The sequence below is a fragment of the Felis catus genome, chromosome B4 (genome assembly GCF_018350175.1).
Source record: "Felis catus isolate Fca126 chromosome B4, F.catus_Fca126_mat1.0, whole genome shotgun sequence".
NCBI lineage: Eukaryota > Metazoa > Chordata > Mammalia > Carnivora > Felidae > Felis > Felis catus.
In genome coordinates this window covers 73,057,794-73,076,886 of record NC_058374.1, presented here as the reverse complement: position 1 = coordinate 73,076,886, position 19,093 = coordinate 73,057,794, and the positions used below count along the sequence as shown (strand labels likewise).

Below are 19,093 nucleotides of genomic sequence, written 5' to 3'. Positions count from 1 at the left end.
GTTTTAGCCCTGAATTGAGCTAGCTGCTGTCAGCATACAGCCTGCTTCAGATCCTGTCACCCTCTCTCTCGAAAATGAATAAACACTTAATAAAAACAAAAACAAGAGCAAAAACTGACAGAACTAAAAGGAGACAGAAGCATTCACACTGTCGATAATTTTAACACTCATCTCCCAGGAAATCCTGGAACAATTACGTATAAAAGCAGTAATGATACAAAAATTTTGAACACTGTCAAATACCTTGGCTTGTTATTAATAAATATTGCATTCAACAATAGTACAGCATACAATGTTTTCAAGTGTGTATGAAACATTCATGAAAACCATATGCTGAGCCATAAAACAAATCCTGGTAAGTTTAAAAGAACTTATATAGACTATGTTCTCTGACAACAATGGAATGAGATAAGAGTAATAACTTTAACAATAATACTAATATTAAAAGCTACTTTGAAAGAAAACACAGTCAGATATTAAACAGCACACTTCTACATAACCCATAAACAAGAAATCATGAAGGACATGAGAAAATATCTTGAACTAAATGATAATGAAAACTCAGCATAAGCAAACGTGTGGGATACATCTCAAGCAGTTTATCAGAATTTATAGCTTTATATGCTGACATTAAACAAGAAGGAATGTTTAAAACCAATGGCCTAAGATTCTATTTTAAGAGGTCTGAAAAAGAGCAAAGTAATGTATAACAAGAGCAATATATAGACATCAAAAGTGAGTATATGGAGATGGGAGTTTGTTCTAGTGTTCCTGCATTAACTAAAAAGTGGTAAAAGTACTAATTTACTAAATTAGTAACAATGAAAATTATAATCTTGGGGTGCCTGGTGGCTCAGTCAGTTAAGTGTCCAGCTCTTGATTTCAGCTCTGGTCACGATCTCATGGTTCATGGGTTCAGGCCCTGTGCTGGGCTTTCTGCTGGCAGTGTGGAGCCAGCTTGGGACTCTCATATTCTCTCTCTCCTCCCCCCTCTCTGCTCCTCCCCCACTCACATGCTCTGTCTCTCTCCCTCAAAATAAATAAATATACATTTAAAAAATAATAACTAAATAAAATAAAATTATAATCTCTAGTGTAATCACTAAGAGAACAGAAAAAGTATAAAATACCAAAGTAACAGTATGCAGAATACTGAATAGTAAACAATACTCAGTCAAATCAATTGAAAAAAAAAGTAAGAAAGGAGGAAGGGAAACAAAACCAAACCAAATAGGCAGGACCTATAGAGACCAATTTAATACACTGCATATTTAAACACAATCATATCAAAATTATATTTACCATAAATTGAATAAATGCACAAATTTAAAAACAACGATTTTCACACTGGGGGGGAAGAAAGTCCAAATGTATGTTTTTATATATAAAAAAAATCTAAAATACAAGGATAAATAAGGACAGTTCAAGGCAGATGAACATAAGGGAAGGGAAGCAAAAATAATGTAAAACACAGAGGTAGACAAACCATAAGAGACTCTTAAATACAGAGAACAAACTAAGGGTTGCTGGAGGAGTGCTGGGTGGGGTGGTGGGCTAAATGGGCGAGGGGCATTTAGGAGGACACTTGTTGGGATGAGCACTGTTATATGTAAACGAATTACTAAATTCTATTCCTGAAAATAAATAAATTAAAAAATTAAAGTTACTATTTTTGCATTCCCCCCAAAAGAGAGGTTCAAGGCAAAATATGAGCCATACAAACCACAGCCAAGTGGAAGATGATTTTACAATGATTTAAGACCAAAAAAAGTAGACTTAAAGGTAAAAAAGGTACTTTATATGTTCAGTTGACCAGAAAGATATAACATCTGTAAGTGTGCACTATGTAACAGTCTTGAAATATAAAAACACAGAATTATAGAACTGTAAGGAAAGTCATATCAATAATCACATTAGGTGTTTTTAATATACCTCTCTCCATAAATGAAGAAATAAATGGACAAAAGAGTACTGATATGGAAACAGGAGTATCATGATTAACCATGTTGACCTGACACACATAGAAATTCACATCCAACAACTTCCAAATATGTATTATTTTCAAATGTGAATAGTGTTTATGAAATCTCATTAATGTTAGGCTAACAAATAGTGAAAATATTTCAAAAGTTTAAGATTATACAGAGTATATTATTTCTGCATAGTAAAATTCAGTTAGATATTAATAAGAAAAAGAAAACCAGAAAAACTTCATGTTTTTGGATACAAAAAACTTCCCTTCAAGAGATGATATTTACAAATGACATATCTGATAAAGGGTTAGTATCCAAAATATGTAAAGAACTTGTAAAACTCAACACCCAAAAACAAATAATCCAATTTAAACATGGGCAAAAAACATTGCTCCAAAGAAAAATGAATAGACATTTTTCCAAAGTAGACACATAGATGGCCAAAAGACACATGAAAAGATGCTCAACATCACTCATCATTAGGAAAATACAAATCAAAACTATAATGACATCTCACCTCACACCTGTCAGAATGGCTAAAATCAACAACACAAACAACAGGTGTTGGCAAGGATGTAGAAAAAGGGAAATCCCCTTGCACTGCTGGTGGGAATACAAACTGGTGCAGTCACTCTGAAAAACAGTATGGCGGCTCCTCAAAAAGTTAAAATAGAACTCCTTATGGTCTAGCAAATTGCACTACTAGGTATATACCCAAAGAATACAAAAATACTAATTCAAAAAGATACATGCAGCCCGATATTTATAGCATTATCTAAAGTAGCCAAATTATGGAAATAGCATCCGTCAACTCGTGAATGGATACAGAACAGTGGTCTACCTACCTACCTACCTACATATACAATAGAATACTATTCAGCCATAAAAAAGAATGAATATTGCCCTTTACAACAACATGGATGAAGCTAGAGAATATAATGCTTAGTGAAGTCAGAGAAAGATAGTATCATGATTTCACTCATATGTGAATTTAAGAAAGAAAACAGGGAAAGGGATACAGAGAGAGAGAGAGAGAGAGAGAGAGAGAGAGAGAGAGAGAGAGAGAGACAAACCAAGAAACAGACTCTTAATGATAGGGAACAAACTAATGGTTACCAGAGGGAAGCTGGGTGGGGTGGAGGGTGAAATAGGTGATGGGGATTAAGAAGTGCACTTGTGATGAGCACCAGTTGTTATATGGAAGTATTGAATCTCTATACTGTATACCTGAAACCAACATTGCATTGTATGTTACCTAACTGGAATTTTAAATAAAAATTTAAAAAAATAAAAAGAAGGAAACTTCCCTTCAAAATAATCCATTTAGAGGACATCATAATGAAAATTATAAGATAATTTAAGGTGACCTTTAACAAAAACATGAAATATCAGAATTGGGAGAATAAAATTAAAGGTGTGCTTAAAAGGAATTTTATGGCTTTAAATGTATGCATTAAAATGTATGTATTAGAAAAAATAAAAACAAAAATCAATGATCTAAGCACCAGCACAAGATTACAAAATGTGCAATAATTAAACCCAAAGAATACAGTGTACAAAAAGAAAAAGAGCAGAAATTAACGAAAACATGCAAGAGAGGTGATCATCTAATCATCTTCAACATATTTGTATCTTCTTGATTTCAAGGGAGTATACTGACAACCCCCCCCCCACTCCCCATCGTTGACTGCATAAGTAAATACACAATTTGTGCATCTCACAACTTTAATCACTATTTTTCTGGAGTTAAAGAAATTATCTGCCTAACTACAACCAAAAGGCTTGGCTTTTAATGGGGAGGGGGGAGGGGGGAGGAAAGAATACAGGACTTCAGATAAGCTTGTGAAGTGGGGAATTAATATGCAACTTTGTATCATGGTAAGAAATTGGAAGGTCTAATACCCTCAAATACAGGGAGCAAAAGGGGTTGACGGTCTCTACTTGAGCTCTGAGTTAAAAACAGTTTCCTAAGTATTTCACAACTAGCCTGCTCCGCAGCCTCCATAGGTTTGGTTTTATTACAACAGTCATCAGAAAATTTCCAATAAGGAAACTAACATAAAATCAATTTAGACAGCTTTTCTTTTCAGGTCACTGGCAAATGCAAATAAGAAGTGAAGAAATAAACTCTCCATCCAATCTATACAAAAATCCCACTGAAAAGTCTGCTAAAGTTTATAAACTAACATTGTAAAACAAAGGAATAATCCGCCATGAATCAGAGTGACTAGAATGAGTTGCAAGAGGCTTAAGTATTAGAACTGTCATGTGTGTGTGTTTGTACACATACATTTAATTTTTGATCTACATTTTATATATGTATATATTTAATTTGTACATAATTTGAATATTAATACAATATATTTTAAATATACATTATTTGAATTATTAAAAGCATAAAAGACCAAAAGGGCGAATTTGAAAAAATATAAAGAAAAGTTCTAGAAATTAAAACACAGACACTAGGGGCGCCTGAGTAGCTCGGTTGGTTAAGTGTCCAACTTTGGCTAAAGTCATGATCTCACAGTCTGTGAGTTTGTGCCCCACATCAGGCTGTGCGGTAACAGCTCAGAGCCTGGAGCCTGCCTCAGATTCTGTGTCTCTTTTTCTCCTCTGCCCCCTCCCGACTCACGTTCTGTCTGTCTCTCTCTCTAAACAAAATATTAAAGAAAAAATTAAAAACACAGACACTGAAATAAAATTTAACAAGTAAATCAAGTAAAATATTAGATACAGCTGAAGAGTGACTAAGTGAACTGAAAAACAACCCTAAGGAAATTAGCTAGAATACTGCTCAGAATCTAGGTATTCTCAGATTTATTGCTGTTGTTATAGATTTATCATGTTCAGAAATCAATGTATAATAAAAACAGAACTTTATTTATTTGCTATTCTAAAGCATTTTTTACTCAATCACAACTTTGCATGGGTATCTGTATGTATTGTACTAAGGATTGAAGTATAAATAGTATCTATACAAAATGAGCAGCCATTGATCCTTGGCACTTGGCAACATGTACTTCAAAGGCTCAATATTTTAATTTATGTGTTACCTTAACAAAATCTCTATCAGTCTTCTCCTTCCATTCTTCACCAAATACAGTAGAAAAGGATCCTAAAGCTAAAAGAATAAATAGTATATTCAGTAAAATGGAATTATTCTTTCACTTACTTCCTTAGTATGTAGGTTTAGAAAAAACAGCAAAAGTACATTTACGTATCTTCTTCACTAAAAACTATTTCATAGTAAATGATAGAAAGTCATGATAATCTCTTCTGAAATACAGTTTTTTAAATTACAGAATTCAAAGGAAACTTATCTTTCTACAAACTAAAAATATACAACTCATTTTTATAGCATTTATACAGACAATGTAGAAAAGAAGAATACTGTAACAGTTACTCTGCATTAGGTTTAATTTGTAGAGGAGAAGAAAAAAAAAAGTCAAACTAATGCTATTGCTATTAGGTTGCCAGAATTTTTAAATTTAAAATTTTTATATTAATTTCAAAAGTGATTGGGTAATAAATATTTCAAATAGGATAAGGCATTCTTTGGAAGTAATTCCCACAAATACAATCTCCCCTAAGAAACATACTCAGTACTGTAGTTTCTCTACATTTGATAAAGTTGTTTTAGAAGAAAAATCAAATCATGCATTTCAAAACCTTCTTAATAACACCCAACCCTTCAGCTCCCCACAACACAGGTTTAGGCATGTAAGAAGATGTTATATCATTTTATTTCTCCTTTATGTTGCTAGCTCATATTATTATCAGTTATGGGAACAGACAATAAAAGCAGTATGATACAAATGTCTGAAATGTGGGACAATAATAAGCATTAAGCCTTTAAAAATTAGGGAAATGTTTTTGGGGCATCTGGATGGCTCAGCCAGTTGAGCGTCTGACTCTTGGTTTTGGCTCAGGTCATGATTTCATAGTTTCGTGAGTTTGAGGCCCATATTGGGCTCTAGGTTGGCAGCACACAGACTGTTTGGAATTCTCTCTCTCCCTCTTTCCCACTTGCGCTGTCTCTGTCTCCCTCAAAATAAACAAACTTAAAAAATTAAAAAAAAAAGGGAAGTGCTTTTATCAACCATGAGATTAATTCTTTAATGAAAGCTACTGCTTTTGGAACACAGAAAGAAAACTATATAGTGGCAATAGTTAACAGAAAAGCTAGTTTTGTGAACATAATTCTTTAAAAAACAAAAGTAAGCATCCTTAATGGATATGTTGTGATCAGCATATACATTTTCTGTTGTAAAAAGATTTATTGAATCTTTGTATTCTTATTATGCCTTAGACCTAACATTTCCTTAATAGTGAGTTAAGCAAAAGTTTGTTAAGTATTTAGAGTAAGAATTTTCATTTAAACCTACTAAAAAGGATGAAGAATAAATTTTAACATAAGTTTATCAATTAATTTCAATATTGATAATAGGGTCATGAAGAAATAACAGAATAGATGTGAAAGTTTTTAATAAGTAAATGAACTACAATGACCTAAGGAAGAATTTCATAAAATATCACACTTACATATAAAATAGCCACTTAATTAGAAAAATGAAGCCCACATACCACTAAAGAGAAATAAGATTTTGTTTGTCCTGAAAGAACCTTATAAAGAAAAACTTCACTGGGAAAAGAATACTAGATGGAAATATAAGATGGAAAAATTACATTTTATCAAAAGGAATTTTTATTATATTCTTCAAACATACCAAAAATACAAACATTCTACATTTTCTAAAGGAAGTGTCATGTATATTTATCTCTTATTAAAATCCCATGCCCTAAAAATAAATCAAACTGCTCAAAAGCCTAACCAAATCAAATATATTCATAATCCTCAGAGATCTAATGTAAAATCACTGCTTTAAGTATAGTGTCTTCATAAAGTCCCCAAGTACTCTGAACTCTAAACTTCTGACTGTTGGTATGATAGTAATATTCCTTAAATATCATTTGCTAGATTATTAGTTTTTGATTGCTATACTGCATAAGAGAAATAAAAGTGACTAAAAAATGCATGAAGATAAACTAGGTCTGAAGAATGTCAGACCTCAGTAAAGCAAAACTGGTAAGATAACTTTTATTGTATATACACATGTAATCCTATTCATTGATTAAATGGTCAAGGTGTCACTAAAATTATTCTGGTTTGAGAATATTTTTTCTAAAAACTTCATTTTAAGGCTTCTAAATGTGAAAAATTTAAACTTTATTCCATTTAAATGCTGAAATGTCCTTAAAAGACCAAAACAAAATATTAGGAACCATAAAACATGAAAGTGAGACAGAAATCCACCAAATTTATATCTCCAAAGCTATAATTCAAACTGAGAAGTACTTTGTTCCTCCCTCATATAACCAACAAGACTTTCAGGCAGGGTAAAAAACTAATTTCACTTTTGTTTAAACATTTCAAAATTGCCTTCATACAACCTTAAGTACCTGACAAATTCTAAGGCATCCTACTACTTAGTCCCAAATAAAATTATGTTTGAAAAGTATACTACTTGACCCAAATTGCAGAAAAATGAACTTATTTGCAAACATGTTACTATTTAAGGATAAAAACAATAATAGTCACAAATCTATAAAATACTATAAGAAATTCTCTCTCAAACTGTGTCTACTGTGCTATACATAGTGCCGATATGATAAAATAATTTCAATATATCAATACCTTACCTTTTTTTTTTTTTCCTCATGTATCTGAGTTGTTGGGAAAGACATTATGCAAAGTTTGGTCTTGAACAGCTGAGTCCCTTCCCAAGGGGATAAATTAAATCCCTCTCTCCACGTAACTATGTGCACCCAGAATTTCCTTTTGATTCATGCTATCTACCCTATTTGGGATTACCCCCATACCTTACCCATTAGTAGTAGTTTATACTGCTGGCAAAAGAGGTTACAATGGCGTTCAAATAGAAGGAGGGTTGAGAAGAAAAAATTTTACATCAATAACATTCAGCCAACATAGATATTTTAAAAAGAAAAACCATGAGTGGAAAAATTTCGAAACATTTTCTAAATCTCTATTGAACTACAATTAGAGAAATGAGCAATTTAGTCTTAAGAGTAACCTAGATTTACAGAACATATATAATTTAACTTATAAAAATCTTTGGTGAGCAAATCCTATAAGTAAAAAGGACATGGAATATTTGGTAACTCTTATTTTATTTAGGCAGCAAATTTAAATACATTGACCTAAACTTTTAACTAAAAATAATAACACACACTGCAAAAAAAAAATTTCTTGCAGGTCCCAGTCTTTTCTATCAGGATTTTGTATCAAACAATCTTCTAACATCAAGAAACCCATATTATTACTCTAAGAAAAACCCAGGATTTTTATTGCAAAAGTTCTAGTGAGGTAATTACTATTCAAATATTTAAAGTTAAAAAAACAAATATTCATTTTCTTAAATAGCACATTTAATATAATAAAAGCAAATAAAGAATGCTATTATACTAATAAAAAGTACTTTTCTCCTTAAAAACCTTTTTAAAAATCCTTAAGACCTTTATAGACTGATCATACAATAGGTTCAGCTTAAAACTTACTGTCGTCAAACACCCCGGCATTAGCAAGTAATAAAGTGATGATTTTAGGGTCTTTTTCGAGTTGCATGACGTGCTTGCTTTCATTTGATAGAAGAGTGCATACATTAATAGCAAAGTCCACTTCATTTGGGAGTCCAGATAACAGTGAAAGCACCAATTTATTATAATCATTTGGCGAATTGAAGTCCATAGATAGCCCATAACTTTGACGCAGATAATCTAAGACAAAAACAAAAACGCCTTAAGTATATCAAGGATTAGAAACCATTGTGGTTAATATCTTGCAAATACAAGACAGAGGCTTGTTTTCTTTTATGAAATTTAAATTGAGTAGAAGGTTAAAGGGTTCAACTTTCTAAACTTAAGTGAAAATTACATTCTTCAAAAAGTATTAAAATACAAAAAATGTACTATATCCTCTTGGATATCATTACCAAATTATTATTGTATCACTATTTAAATTTACCTACTCGGTACTTTTTACTCCTGCACTTCAAGAATCTATTTCTAATTCTTATACACTACTAAGCCAGGGACACTGATTCTTTTGAAATTTTGACAATATGATTTTAGACACATTGTCTACCTTCTTTACCTAACTATAGGAGAATTATTACTTTTTTGGTCAGATTTATCACAATAATTAACACAGTAAAATTCATGCTTTTTAGTTCTATGAGTTTTGACAAATGAAGTCTTTTAACCACAACCACAATGAAGATACAGAATATTGCCATCACCCACAAAAGTTTCTTTATGCTCTTTTGCAGTCAAGCCCCTCTTCTAACCACAGATAACCACTGATCTACTTTCTGTTCCTATACATTTTTATTTCAAAATTCCAAATAAATGGAATTATATAGTATGTAATCTTTTATGTCTGACTTCATTCATTTAGCAAAATGCTTTTGAGATTAATATCCATATTGAGGTATATATTAGTAGTCTGTTTTTAATGCTATAGTGTGGGCATAACACAATTTGTTTATTCATTCCCTAGTTGAATGACATTTGAACTGTTTTCAGTTTTTGGCACTTATGAATACAGTTGCTATAAACATTCACATATTCGCACAGTAGTATTTTTTCACTTCTCTTGCATTGCTGGGCCATATATAAGTGTATGTTTAAATTGGTAAGAAACTGTGAAGCTGCTTCCAAAGTGGCTTATAACATCTTGCATTTCCAGAAGCAATCCAGAATCCTGTTGCTCTGCATCCCTGTCAGCATTTTAATATCGTCAGTTTTAAATAATCTGAATGTGAGTTATTTATCAAGTATTTGTTTTATATTTTTTCCCAAACAGTGGCCTATCTTTTCAGTTTCTTAACAGTGTCTTTGAAGAGTGTAAGTTCTTCATTTTGATGAAGTGTGATTTATAACTTTTTACCTTTATGGTTCACGATTTTGTACCCTAAGAAATCTTTGCCTAATCCAAGGTAACTAAGATTTTCTGTAGGACAATTAATTCAAAACATCTTCAAAACTTTGAAGGTAGGAAAGATGGACTTACAGTAACATATAATCATAATATATAAGAAAATGTCAGTTTAGGCCTTGGTAGCTATGTCCTCAGACATATGCTCCAAATACATTTTCACATAAAGATATTAACTAGTTAATGGGAAGAGGTAAGAAAACAAGAAATAGAAAACTTCCAGGTGAGACATTTCAGAAACACATGAATTTTTTAAAGGATTTTTTTTCAACCTTGCTAAATGGAATGCAAATAGAAATCTGTTGTCATAACATGCCACAGAAGAAAATCATATAGGTAAGAAATTTCTTTATTTCCCACTGTAGACAGCTGAGGCAGCACCTCTTCAATTCGAAAATATTCTAGGAATTTCTCCAATAATATAATAGCAAAGAAGGGCCACAACAGAGTTACAGATTACTATGACAGATTCTTTACAATATTTAAAATTGAATAATACATTGTTTATTTTCTACAATCCTGATAAATGAAATTTCTAGTAACAACATAAGATAAACATAAAATCTGGAGAAAAGGTAACAAAACTTCTGTGAATATAGGAACAGATTAAGCTATTCCTGTCATACACTGGAATTGATGACGAGATGCCAAGTTTTAGGAATAGTTTTTAGCTTCCATGAAACTTTCGGGCAAATCTCTTGAATAGAAAAGAATTGGGAACCCAACTCAACACCTGTCACAGTCTTGTTTATGTGCTTTCAATATGACCTCAGAATTGTTGGCGTTTGCTACTGGACAATGACAGATGCTGACACTCAATTCTGTTCATCCTTACCTGAGTGACTTTGTCAAACACATCTCCAAATAAAATGAAATAAATAAATATATTAACAAAAGTCCTTTAATTGTATCAGGCTTGGTAAAGATTTCTAACATAATGTAGGAGAAAATGTTTCTAAGATTTTGAGATCTTCTCTCCCTTCCCTTCCCCAAGGAAATAGGATTTGAACAGCTATAATTTTATAATTGATACAGGATTAGAAATTTATTTTCAACATTCTTGACTCAAAGTTTACACAAACAGATCACTGCTGACAAACTTATAACAAGTATAAGTAAAACTGCACTCCATATCAAATGTCCTAGGGCTACGGCCAATTGAAATTTCTTAATTCAAAATATTGTTTAAGAATAGCTTTTTTAAATATCAACAATTTAAGTGTCTCTAGATAAATATATTGATCCAAATACATTTGTCCAAACCAAATAGAAAGTACAGCCGTATGATCAAAGAGGTAGACACAAATCTTCTATAGGTTCTAACTAAAATTTCCTAGAGATTCTTAATCTACCAGTAGGTAATTTTAATTTGGTCTTTACTTAAAACACACCGATACAAACACAAATTGACAGCTATGAAGCTTACTCTATTTACCTTAATGACACTTGAAAAGAATCTTAAAAGAATTTGTTGTATAATGATAATTGTGTTAATTTTCAGAACACTGTCATAATGTTGCTATGCCTACTCCTAAAAACAACACCTTCAAATTTATAAATACTGCCCTGAAATATTATCTCTTTTCAGTTTGAATTAGGTATGTTGTAGTTTGATGTTCCCTAGCAATTCTTACTTCCTTTCCTTTCCTGAGTCCCCAGTCTTGATTTTTGTCAAATATGCTACATGTTACATAACTACTCAGATTCTACTTTTAAAAGAGACAACACATATATGACAGCATATCAGAAAGAAGTTATTTTAACGAAGTTAAGCAATTCTGTCATTCCCTTAACTTGTATAGATCTATCAATGGCTTTCACTAGGCTTCTGAAATACCAGAAATATTTCACATCTTTTTTTCTTGGGGTCATTAGTTTAACTAGGAGAGGAAAAAAAAGAAAAAGAAACACCAGATCCAGAAAAAAATTCATTTTCAACAAGAACAAAAGTAGAAATGGGTCAATACGGGTAGCTGTAAAAGCAGACACCAAACTCTATTTAAGTTACAAGAATGGACAGTTCTGCTATTGCTGTAATATAGGAACCACGCAGTTATATACAGTTGAAATGGTCTTAAAGGTCATTAATATAATGTCTCATTCAATGTAGGAATACCCTTTATAGTAGCCTTGAATAAAATAATGGTCATTAGCCCTTTTTAGGAATAGAGAGTATATTACCTAACAAGTCACCCCATTTTATCAGCTTGAAGTATTTTCAAGATTTTCTACATGGTGACTTAAAATATTCTCCTTTAAACTTGGCTCTTGAGGTAATTAACTACTTAATAAACATAAAGTGAGGTTTGGTTTGTGCTCATCACCACCAAACCCTGCCCCCATTATACAAAAGCATCATAATGATGAAGCCTCTTCTAATAATGATCAGATTCTAGAAGATTCTGTGTCTTACTGAACAGGGAAGAAATACAGAGTGAAATTCAACATGAAAGAATATTAGAAAATAGATAATGGAAAATAAAATTAGTGATACTGACACAATGAGAGAGCTTAATGATTATCTAGAAGAGACTGGGACTAGCACTAATGAAGAATAATAAATATCTAAAAAACTGTGTACTTTGTCAATAATATACCCTTGAAATTCTCATTTTCGTGACTATTCAGATTAAACTGACCATTAGTCGAAAAGGAAAAAAAAAAGGAAAAAACTTCACTTGAAAGTATGGGTATTTCTAATTCTGAAAATTCCTGCAACTAAAAATCTTATACAGCCTATTACAGAAAGGACCCTTATATCAATTAGATGTGGATCTTTGAAAGTTGCACATGCAAAGTAAAGGATTAATTTATTGGATCATGCCTATTTTCCTAATTCAAAACTGTACAATTTCCGATGATATTTACCTGATACACTGTGTTGCTGGTAATTGTAGGAAGATGGAATTGCACCAATAGGAAGCTGTGGCTTTGGATTGCCTGGTGGTACCTCATCATCATCCTCCCCAAAATGATGAACTTTCTCGTATTTTTCTAGGTAACTGAAATAGAAAAACACAGCAGAGTTTTACAAATAGGTTTACATCTTATTTTTTTAACTCCTACCTACCACATGATCTGTTTTCCTTCCCTAGAGGCCCTAAATTTAAAAAAAAAAAAAAAAAAAAAAAAGATACCACAAGCCTCTTAGATTAAACAGTCACATCAACTGTGATACTACAGACAAACTCAATGCAATGGTTCTAAAGTGTTTTTATATTTTCTCCCTGGTGCTCTAGTGACTAGGATTTAAAAAAAAAAAAGTGTTTTTATATTTTCAGAAAAGACCACTCCACTACTCAAATAAAAATACAAAAGTAGGTAATATCAAAGGACAAACACATGTACATGAATGGGAGAACATATCATTTGCCAATTAAAAAAAAAAAATTATCCACGGTCATTTAAAAGCCAAGAGAAAATGAGAAGATTCTCTAACCTTGGTCTCCCCTAATCTCACTCACCAGAGATAATCACTAACCAGGTTCACGTGGTTACTGGAGTATATTTTCTGTGCAAAATTTTATTTAACAGTATGTTTTAGAGATCTAAGTATGTCAATACATTAGTACTACTTCAGTTTTTTCTTAACAGCTGTATAATATTTGATCCTCTTCATATATCATAACCTAATTAGATCTCTAGTGATACATTTAGCTACTTTCAGTTTGTTTTCTGCTATTACAAATCATGCAGCAGGAATAAGCTTAATCTGTTTGAATTTTTTTTGTGCAAATTTGTTTGAATATTTTCCTCTAGATAGGCATTGGAAACGGTATGCCCATTCTAAATAAATTTCCATCTAAAAGTGATGGCCTAATATATTTTAACTAACTTACAAGATAGTTCCTGTATCCCCTGCTGTATTATCATTACTGGGTATGATTAATCCTCTTGATGTTAATTAGAATTAAATTTCCAAAATTCTCAATCTATCATCACCTACCAGTTTATAATAAGATTCCCAGGTAAGCTTTTTAAATGGGGAAACAATTGGTCAAACCCCTGCCAAATACAATGCTGCAGCTAACAAACTTGCTACTGTACTTCACAAATAAGGTGAACTGATTAATACAGAAACTTAAATTTACTACAGAAAAGTTCTAGATGTGATTATTTTATGGATCACCCCTTTTACCATTCCTAATCCAAGCAGATACTAAGTTCATTAGTAGACATTTTCAAAGTCCTATAGCTATCTACCCTTTGCTTTTTAGTTACAGACAGCTGAGATAAGGAAGGGGATTATCAATGAAGATATAGGATGATCTCAGAAGTATTATTTTGAGTACCAAAACTTAACTTTCAAGGTGGGATAAATGGAAACTATAATTTTACAAATATGAAACACGGAAAATCATCACCATTCCTTATTTTCCCCTTTCAGTCTTATAAGGCACAGTAATTCACATCTTTGAGCCTGAAAAGGAATTAAAATGTCCCTTCCCTTTCCTTCTAAGTTCCCCATATAAGCTCAATTTGAACAAGAACTCGTTCCTAGCTGGCAGTTTGATAACTAATGGATCCAACACTTTTCTGCTGGAGATACAGCCGACTAAAGCAGAGACGTGTGTGCAGATACAACCCTTGGGCATTGAGAAGAGTATGCAGCTGCATACATTTCATCCTGACCCTGGGGATGTCCGTGGCAGATAGATTTACAGTCTAAAAACATAAAACAAAAGGATGATTAAAAAGAAGCAGTCTCTCTCCAGGATAGACCCACAATGGACTTAAATAGGTAAATAAATCAAGCCTATTCTTTTTGAATTTTTAATGCAGATATCATAAAAAGAAGAGTATATATAAATTTAGACACAAACAGCTGCTCAAAAATTATGTGACATATTTTCTGCAAATGAAGGATTATCTACACTCAGGTAATAGTATTGATAGAGGTATTTTAGAGAGTATAGTCTTTCAGAATTGATTGAACTCGTGGAATGGTTAAACACAAACTCAAATATCTTCATTAAATAATTTTTATCTAACTATAATCAAAATAACAATAAAGATGTAGAATTTTTTAAGTTTATTTTGAGAGAGAAAGAGAGAGAGAGAGCACAAGCAGGGGAAAGGCAGAGAGAGACGGAGAGAGAGAATCCAAGCAGGCTCGGCACAGAGCTCGATCCCGCAAGTGACCTTGAGATTCCATGGGGCTCGATTCCATGAATTCTGAGATCATGACCTCAGCTGAAATCAAGAGTTGGATGCTCAACTAACTGAGCCACCCAGGCACCCCACAGACAAAGAATTTTAAGATCAAAATCTTCCATTAACATGTTTAAGATACTCTTTATAAATCTGTTATAACTGAACACAGCAGATTTGAAATTTGGGCTTGTTTTTTTTTTTTTTTTTTTTTTTTTTTTTTTTAAATACCCAAACTGTGGTGCAAGCTAGGAGTGCCTGACAACAACACAAGCACTATATACTCATAATAAATGGTGTATTCTATACATAAAACCTTTTATAACTCCAATTTTCTTAAAATGTTAAAAATATGACCTCTGTCTGGTCCCTTGACACATTCCTCCAGATTCTTTATATAATTTCAATCCCCAAAAATCTGTGCTTTAGGCAAGTTGTTATGATTTTTGAAATTTTTATTTTCCTGGCTTGAGGGCCAATACTTGTTCTCACTGTTACGATTAAATATTTCCAACTAAAACTCAACCTCTCTTAGTTCAACCAAGGTTTTGGCACCCAGTTTTGATCTCTTGTCTCTCACAATAAACAAGCACAAAGTCTTTTGGCTTTTCAAAGAGTTATATACTTCTAAAAAGTAAAAAGTAATAACAGATAAGAGAAAGCTGCTAAAATACAAAGTTACATTTCAAAGTCTAAGTTTTCTAATTTAATTCTCTATCATGACTTAGAGCTTATACACTAACAGATATTTTGTGTTCACTCATTAAACTATAAATGCTAGACTGCACATTTCACTCTCTTTCTTCTCAAACTCAATGACATCACTTTGAATAGTTAATATATGAATCAAACCAGTATTTACTACATTTCTATGGTAATCTGCCTAGCACACTACATATTTTGTTTAAGTTTATTTATTTATTTATTTTGAGAGACAGAGAGAGAGCACATGAGCTGAGGAAGGCCAGAGAGAGAGACAGAGTGAGAGAGAAAGAGAGGGAGAGAGAATCTCAAGCAATCTCCACACTCAGTGCAGAGTGCCATGCAGGGCTTGAACTCACGAACCGTGAGATCATGCCCTGAGCAGAAATCAAGAGGGGGACACCTAAGCAACTGAGCCACCCAGGTGCCCATACACTACATATTTAACTCAAGACTGGTAAAATATTGAAATCCAGATAGGAAAAGATTCAACTGGGATGAGTTTTATCTTCTTTTTCTTCAACTTGGCATTAATTTATTTTATAGTAGATTCTATATCACAGGTTACAGACTCAGAGGAAGGCAAATATGAAAAGTTGGCATGTAATACAGAAATTGTTTTAAATGGCACTGTTAATTAAAAGCCTTAATAAGTGTGACCAATCCCAATACAATGCAGGGGGGAAGTGTTAAGAGTCCATTTAATATAGCATCAAATAAGAGCACCTAGGTGGCTCAGTCAGTTGAGTGTCCATCTCTTGATTTCATCTCAGGTTGTGATCCCAGGGTTGTGGGACTGAGCTGAGCCTTGAGCTCCATGCTAAGTGTGAATTCTGGTTAAAATTCTCTTTGTTTCTCCCCATTCTCTGCCCCTCTCTCCTGTTCCTGCCCTCTCTCTCTTAAAAAACAAAAACAACAAAAAACCCCGCATCAAATAATATGCATGGCTTTATCATGAATGTGGGAAAATTTAACCTCTTGCAATATTTGACAGATTAAGCACATTAAAAAAATAAATTAGGTTTACAAGATTTGAGTATAATTGCCACTAAGATTGATTTAATAGACATACAATGATTTTCTTTTCAAAACTCCATGGAAATTATAAAACTGATATGTATCAATTCACACAGAAAATTATAGTAAATTTAAGATTAAATATTATATATGGCACATTCTTTAACCATAAAGCAATTCAAAGAAAGTTTTTTCTAAGAAGGAAATTAACCTCTTGGAAAATTAAAAATAACTTTCATGACGTAAAATTCCAAACCTATATGCAATTATCTTCACGATCCTCTTCTAGATTATTTTAAAGCAATTCTCAGATATCATATAATTTCATCTGTACATATTTTGGTAGAGTTCTTGGAGATTAAAATCAACATTAATAACAACAATCAAGAAAAACTCTTGATTATTCTTGGATGAAGGAAAAAAATCAAATGGATATGATTAGGAACACTTCTATGTAACAATTTTTTGAAATGGTTTTAGTTAAAGATGACAGTTCAAGGACCCATAGTCATCTCTTCCCTTAAATCTAACTGCAATGACCTCTAAAGAATAAAAATAGAGGAATACAGCATTATTTGTAAGTTAATAACTTTTAGAATTTCTGGTCCCTTAAAAGCAACTTCAAGGATCCACAAGACTAACTTGCAAAACATATGAGAGAGTAATGTGATCTAGTGGAAAGTGGATGAGATCCTAGGCCAGAACACATAAAAGGCAAGTACAGTTTGGATTTCCTTCAACCACTAAGGGATTAATAGAAAGTGAAGGTGTGTCTGACAATGGGATCTAGAGACTGTCAATTATTTAAAAAAAACTTACAGAAAGGTGGGTTGAACTCAGTGGTTGTTCAGGGAGGCAAAGTCATTTATAAACTTCACCTTTGAGGTTCTTTGTCAAAATAAACCCGAAGACCCCAGGAGTGTGGGGCACCTATGAAAAGTACCAGCATGGACAGACTGTCATTAAGTATCAACAGGTATTGGATCTCTACTGATGTGCTCTATAAATACACCAGGCACAAAATCAAGTGTGGTGGCTTTGGAAACCATAAAGATAATGAAATTTCTTTGCCCAGGATTATTCTCCCAAAAAGGGGGCATGAAAGAGTAGATATGACAATGTAGAAGATAACCTGGGTAATGTAGAAGGCAAGCCTGAGAAACTGTTCCACATGGAAAAGAAAAGAACTAATGAAACTCATGGATAAAAATGAGATATTTACGATAAACAGGAGACCAAACATAGATCAAAAAAAACCAAACAAACAAAACACCTGGTGGTCCTCCAGGAAAGACTAGAGTAAAGGGAACAGAAGTGATAATCACTGTCATCATAAAAGAATTTCTTTACCTAAAATGTGTAATATGTACATCAAAAAGCTCCCTGGAGCTGGGATATGAGGGCACATGGTTCACCAGGCAAAATTAATGAAAAGGGAAAAACAATTAGACATAACCCAATAAAAGATTTAAGTTTCAAAGATAAAGATTACTAGGAGTATTCAGAATCACTGCCATTACCCAAAAGTTAATAGAACAGTCAACTAGACTTTGGCTTCTCTTCAAAATTAATTGTAGAAGATAATAAGCAAATATTAGAGTTCTGAGGAGGAAAGTTATTTCACAAGAAATCCCTACCCAATCATGTTGTTCAACTAAGACAACAGAAATTCATTTTCATATATATGAAGACTCAGAATAAAGCAATATAGCAATATATACACACAAATAAGTACAATTGACCCCTGAGCAACAGAGGGGTTAAAGGCACCAATTCCCACACAGTCTAAATCTGCATTATAACTTCTGACTTCGCTCAAACTTAATTACTATAGCCCACTGACCAGAAGCCTCCCCGGTAACGTAAACAATAAGTTGACACACATTTTGTATTTATGTTACATATTGTATTCCTATAATAACATAAGCTAGAGAAAATAATAAGAAAGAGGAAATACATATATAATACTGTATTGTACAAAAGATCCACATATAAGTGGACCTGTGCAGCTCAAATCACCTTGTCCAAGGGTTAACTACACTCTAATGGATAGATGAATCAAAATTAACAAATGGTTAAAAAAACAATAGAGATGAATGATAACCTACAAAGAAACTATTTAAGATATTAGTATCATTCATAACATTCATTTCATTCATTCATTCATTCATTCATTTCAACAGAGAATTCAAATGCCATTGGTAATTATGAAAGGAGAACCTAAAAAATGTAA

The 19,093-nt window shown here is 32.5% G+C and overlaps 1 protein-coding gene across 3 annotated transcripts in view; it reads right to left on the bottom strand.

Annotated features, from left to right (window-relative positions):
- ARID2 (AT-rich interaction domain 2) overlaps positions 1-19,093 on the bottom strand; it is a 166,719-nt gene that overhangs the window by 63,410 nt on the left and 84,216 nt on the right. For 2 of the 3 annotated variants that reach the window (XM_023256978.2, XM_023256979.2), the window contains exons 4-6: positions 12,859-12,992; positions 8,553-8,771; positions 5,027-5,094 (exon numbers count right to left, since the gene is read on the bottom strand). In XM_023256978.2, coding sequence (XP_023112746.1) covers positions 5,027-5,094; positions 8,553-8,771; positions 12,859-12,992 — 421 coding nt within the window. Of the gene's footprint in view, positions 1-5,026; positions 5,095-8,552; positions 8,772-12,171; positions 12,327-12,858; positions 12,993-19,093 lie in introns of those variants that run through there. The other variant, XM_045061671.1, reaches the window with a different exon arrangement.